General features: G+C 41.2%; 1 protein-coding gene across 1 annotated transcript in view; it reads right to left on the reverse strand.

The window, feature by feature from the left end:
• The window catches only part of PTTG1 (PTTG1 regulator of sister chromatid separation, securin), a 9,806-nt gene extending 4,802 nt beyond the window's left edge, over positions 1-5,004 (reverse strand). Inside the window, exons 1-3 of the mRNA XM_007949908.2 lie at positions 4,914-5,004; positions 4,390-4,571; positions 2,995-3,088 (exon numbers count right to left, since the gene is read on the reverse strand). Of these exons, the coding sequence (XP_007948099.1) occupies positions 2,995-3,088; positions 4,390-4,571; positions 4,914-5,004 (367 nt within the window). The remainder of the gene's footprint in view (positions 1-2,994; positions 3,089-4,389; positions 4,572-4,913) is intronic.
• Between the last annotated feature and the right edge of the window lie 1,248 nt (positions 5,005-6,252).

Here is a 6,252-nt window from a genome sequence, read left to right on the forward strand (position 1 = left end):
TGAGAGCCACGGTATTAATTAACATTCCTTCTTAAAATCCAAGTGCCCTACTTTTTAGGAATTATTTTAAAACATCCAGATTTCTTGCTGGTAACAGAAAGATAACTTAAATAATGAGCTTTTCCCCTTCTCTAGGAGGCTAAGAGGAGCTCTGGAAGCATAGTGCCTAAGGCATTTGACCGCTAACCAGAAAACTGGGGGTTCAAACCCACCAGCCACTCATCAGAAGAAAGGTTGACCAATCTACTTCCATAGTGATACCGCCTTGGAAACCCAAGGAGGAGTAGCTTTGATTCGGGTACCACTCCACGGCAGTACGTTTCATTTCTTTCGTTTTTCGTTTTAGAAGGCTAAGTATTCCAAAAGATCAAAATATGGTAGTTTTTCCTCCACCTTTGTTTTTAGGAGTAACAGTGCTCTAAAGCCTTAAGTAAAGTCCTTGGCTTAGTGCTTAGGAACTCAGGCCTATGGGCAACCAGGCCTATGCACAACCAGGCCTACAGGCAACTCTTACTTGCCCTTTGTTTTGTCAATCTGCCTTCACTTTGAAACCACTGACCCAACCCCTACTTACAACAAATTCATCAGCTTAATCACCTTCACTTGCTGTATGTGTAGCTTTTAAATCATTGAAAAGTCTTCCAGCCTTTTCTTGCACTAAAGCTAAATAAGAACTGTATGTACCTGTTCTGACTTGCAAACTAATTCAACTGAAAAATTTCACTCAGGAAGGGATCTTATTCATATCCTGGAGACTACCTGTACTCAGAATTAGTAAGCTCTTTTCTAAGGTTTAAAGAGCTCTGGTGGTACATTGTCTAAGGCATTTGGCTACTAAACAGAAAGTCAGCAGTTCAAACCCATCAGCTACTCCACAGTAGGAACATGGGGCAATCTACTTCAGTAAAGATTTACAGCCTTGGCAACCCAATGGGCCTCGCTATGAGTCAGAATCAACCCAATGGCAGTAAGTTTGGTTTTGGGTTTTTTCTAAGCTTAAGGAGCTCTGGTGATATAATTAAGGCATCTGGCTGCTAACCAAAAGTTCGGTGGGTCAAACCCACCAGCTGCTCCATGAAAGCGGAGGCAGTCTGCTTCTGCAAAGATTTACGACCTTGGAAATCCAATGGGGCTCGCTACGAGTCATAATCAAGTCAATGGCAATAACCATCTCAGAAATCCAAGGGGGGTCACTGTGAGTCAGGGTCGACTCAACGGCACATAACAACAAGAAGCTTGGTAAAATCTAGAAGTCAAAAAAGAACTGAGTGATATGTAGCCATTTAATTTAAAATCACTGAGTTGTAAAGACAACAATAAACAGACAACAGATACCAAAAAAACTTGTCTGTAGCTAAACAAGGCTACCGTATCTTTACAGGTATGTGAGCATTATACCTTTTTTTGCAAACCACGTAGCCCCCTTGAGTGTTTGTTTCCTATGCACAGTGAGCACCTTATATGCCTGTGCACATTATTTGTGAAATACAGGTAATTCCTTTATCCACATAAGGAGCTCTGGTGGCGTAGTGCCTAAGGCATTTGAATGTGAACCAGAAGGTTGGTGGTTCAAACCCACCAGCCACTCTGCCAAAGGAAGACTGGGCATTCTACTTCTATAAAGATTTACTGCACTGGAACCTAAAGGGGGTCGCTATGAGTCAGAATCAACTTGATGGCAATGAGTTTGGTTTTTTTGGTCTTATCCACAAACTCACTACCATCAAGTCAATTCCAACTCACAGTGACCTCCTTGTAAAGAGCACTTTAAAAAAAAAAAAAAATCAGTAAGGAAGTCATATAATCAAGGGAAGACAAAAGACACAAACATGAAGTTCTAAAGTACAAAGCCAATAATCAAATATGCTATGTGAACACAGACACTCAAAAACAAATTTAAAACAAGGAGATATCACTGATCTCCTGATAATGATTAGTTTTAAGACATTTGCAGTTAGAAATCAACGGTGAAACAAGCATTCTCATCCACTATGAGTAGTTTCAATAATTTACATTATTTTGCAGTGTAACCTGGCAATCTCTCTTTCCTTAAACACAGCATATTGTAGTCTTCCTTTCTGGTCAATACACTTATATCTACCTCATTTTCCTTAACGACTGAATGGAAATCACTAGCATGGATACATTGCATTTTATTAAAATATTTTATCATACACCTTCTGACTCAGTAATCCTTCCTAAGGTTTACCCTACACTCACAAACTCATTTCAATAACCAATACATTTCAAGAATACTATTATAGAAATTATAGAATTTCTTGTAATATATGGGAGCTCTAGTAGCGTAGTGCCTAAGGCACATGACTGCTAACCAGAAGGCTGGCAGTTCAAACCCACCAGCCACTCCTCGGAAGGAAGGTTGGGCAATCTACTTCCGTAGTGATACTGCCACGGAAACCCAAGGAGGGGTCGCTATGAGTCAGGTCCAACTCGACGGCACATAACAACAACAAAGTACCCTCTTACTGCCTTCAAGTTGGATCCAACTCACAGCGACCTCTCCTTGGGTCTCCAAGGCAGTATCACTACGGAAGTAGATTGCCCAACCTTCCTTCCAAGGAGTAGCTGGTGGGTTTGAACCGCCAGCCTTCTGGTTAGCAGTCAAATGCCTTAGGCACTATGCCACCAGAGCTCCCATCTAAAGTACTCGCAGGCATTGTTCAATTTGACATAAAGCCCACTTTCTAAATGGCTTGTAAGAAAAACTAAACATTTATACCTGATCAGTGTTAATGAACATATCTTCCTCAGCTGATAAACTTTTCAGGACAGGAATAAGATTCTCCACCTTTTTCCTATTCCCCTTTTAATGCTTAAGATGATTCCTTGCAAATAAATCCATTAACAAATACATTTATTTAAAGCAAACCAGATTCAGAAAGTCACATGCCATATCCATATCAAATTATAGCTGAATTGAATTTTAAGAGAAACTGACAGCCAAATCATTTTTATAATACCAAAAGATACTACCTAGTGGATTGAAGGGAAAAAATTTTTCTATTTCTGGATAGGTGTCATCCAAGGCAGGAACAGAACTTTTTGCTTTAGCAGTCTTCTCAGTCATCTAAAACAACCCAAGAAAATATGGATTAATGAGAATGGAAGCCTTGTCAACTGATGAATACAATAAACTGTAGGCCTTTTCAAAGCATGTGATTACTCCACCACCATTTAAAATTTGTCAATTTCATACTGGTTTCTAAGAAACCATAATCCTTGGTTCTCAAGGAACTTAATTCTGAAACTTAAGTATTAGCACCTGTCAGTGTAACTTATCAAGAATGCAGAGTTAATTCTGAGCTAATCAACTCAATTATTCGACCTAACAGAGGAGAAAATGGGCATGAGTCACCAGAATAGTAGTTAATCCTAGAAGCCATTTAGATTTTGGAAGTGTGATTTTCTATCAGTGTTATCTTAATTATTTCTTCGGGTTAATATTAAAAACAAACTTGTGTTCCTCAAATATATGCATCGAGTAAGAGTCAGGAAAATTAAGACAATCAAAGACTTTAGGAGTCCATCACAGATAATCCCCTCATCTGCAACTAGCAAGCAGACAGCCTACTGTAATAGTAGGCCAAAATAAAGCCTAGGTATCCTTGGTTTACTTTAGCTCATCTGTGCATACCCAGAGGAAATCCCTAGGGCAGGTTTTCTCCCTATCAGCCCTCTATATAACATTCTCATTTTTTGCCATACCATTATGATAACTATGTTTAATATTATTTAAGTCAATTCATTTTTTTAAAAAGAAATCCTTGTCCTAAACCATATTATATGTCAGGCACAGGTTTGATATAAAGTAACAGTTGTTTTTTAACACATTAAAAAATTATTAAAATAAAGTATTAATCCACAGGTCAGCTAAAATTATCTTTCACAGTAAAGTACTCTCACTGGCACGTACCTCATGTGTGCACATACACGCACGCATGCACACACAAAAGTCAGCACACTAACAGGTTGGCACGTAACAAGCTGGTGATTGCTATGCAGGGAGAGGGAGATGGCAACACCTGGCCAATATCAGTTACTAATATCATTTCTTAGCAACACAACCTATTACAAGCTGCACTCACTCTTAGTATTTCACTCATCCGTAGGTAGATGCTACCAACCAATCTGTTTCAAAATACTACTTAATGGCATGTGTAGCAAAAATATTCACTAGATGCTTCTGAGCTTTCCAATCTCAAGATCCACAAGGACCATATGATTCTCCTCTGCTTTCTATGTTTGCTAGCCTATATTTTCTTCTATTTAACAGGGTGGAAAGTCAGATAGCATGCCAACAGTTATTTTTCCAAAAAGTCTAAAGTGCTAAAGTGTTTAAACAGTGTCTTTAGAGTAGTCAACACTTACCTTCTTGGCGGTGAAGTTTGGCTGCTTTTGTTGGAGGGGTCCATTAGTCTTTACTGACTTTTCTGTAGCTCTGTTGACAGTTCCCAAAGCCTTTCTGGCAGCTTTCGGTAGGGCAGATGGAGCGTCAAATATTTTACCAACATGTGGTGTTGAAACCTGACATCTCCCATCTAAGGCTTTGACTGTTGAAGCAAAATAATAACATTATTTAAGTGGTAAACGACTGTGTAACTTTGAAGGCTGTGTGATATATAAACTTGTCCTAATTCTCACCCCCAAACTTCCACACCCATTTTTGACAATGGCATGGCTATGATATGCCCAATAGCACTTCAGTACTCTCTATAAATAATCCCATTAAGAACTAAACAAGGAAAAGAAACCCACAAGTTGTTTGCAATAAGAGGAAATAACAGTGATGATTCCAATTACCGACAGAGTACACTAAATGCCTGACCTAGATCTGGACACATCCACAATTAATTCACAACAGTCGTATTTTCAGTTGCAGCCTGTATACTTACAAGACCCAGATCCCACCTTCAGCCCATCCTTAGGACCCACACGGTTGATTGGTTCTCCATTTTCCTTATCAACAAAGATCAGAGTAGCCATTCTGGATTACTCTAGGGGTGAGAAATACTTATTAGACTCTGGAAGTTATGGAAGGCAATAAAAGGCTGAGGTGTAACAGAGACCAAAACTTGCCCACTCAAGAACTATACAGACAGAAGCCCGTGCTTGAGCCAATAAGCACTTAATATTCCTCTTAACTACTGAAGCCCGAGTCAGAGCGTCTAAATTTCTGAGCAGCGCTCGGTTTGGCTCCTGCACAAGCCCTGGCACATATCAGAAGAGAGATGCCGTGGAGTCCCAGACACCGTCCGAAGCCAAGGCTAAACAAGGCTCGACAAATACACGTCTCGCCGAAGACCAGTCCCAGGCCTCCTCCTTACCCGCAGGACTCAGTTTCCCCAACCTCAACAAGTACCTTCCGAGACCCACCTCGACCTCAACAGGCAAATTCACCCAAGACTCAGCCAGCCGCGCGGTCGCGCCAGGCTAGGCGTTTAAAACATAATTCGGGGCCCCCATTGGCTCGTTAGCACAGCAGGGCGGGGTGGGGCCGGACGCCCAGGAAGAACCAATGGGACGCGCCTAAACTCCCTGGGCTTTGCCCTGAAAGCTCTTTCCGGAAGTTTGCCATTAGTGTCCGAACAGGGGCGGGGAAAGGGGAATGCGTGGGTAGTGTGATACTGAAAGCACCGAGGGTTTTTTGATGTTTGTAACGTTGAGCTGGATGGATTGGGGCCCTTAATCCAGTAAGGCGGTGTTCTTGTGTTAGCGTCATTTTAGTTAAATAACATTGCAAAATTCATTGACTATAAGTTGCAGTAATGAATATATTAAAAATTGTAGGAAATTTGTTTTTGTTATGTGTCGTGGAGTTCACCCCGACTCATAGTGACCCCTCCTTGGGTTTCCGAGGCCGTAGATTGCCCAACCTTCCCTCTGAGGAGTGGCTGGTGGGTTTGAACTGGTTACCTTCTGGTTAGCAGTCAAATGCCTTAAGCACTACGCTAGGAGAGCGCATTGTAGGAAATTGGCAGGTTTGAAGAAAAGCATGAAGATCATCAGAAAGCTCAACTTCTCACAAGGAAATAACCACTGTTAATATAGTTATTAGTGTGTTCCGTCTAGTTTTTCATTTAGAGAGAGAGAGAGCGCGCGAGCGCTCTGGTAGCTTAGTGCCTAAGGCGGTTGGAATCGACTCCTGGCAAGGAAGATGGGGCAATCTACTTCCGTAGTGATACTGCCTTGGAAACCCAAGGAGGGGTCGCTATGAGTCGGGTCCGACTTGAC

This window comes from Orycteropus afer, unplaced genomic scaffold, assembly GCF_000298275.1.
Source record: "Orycteropus afer afer isolate SDZICR_OR568_19922 unplaced genomic scaffold, OryAfe1.0 scaffold00257, whole genome shotgun sequence".
In the NCBI taxonomy this organism is placed as follows: domain Eukaryota; kingdom Metazoa; phylum Chordata; class Mammalia; order Tubulidentata; family Orycteropodidae; genus Orycteropus; species Orycteropus afer.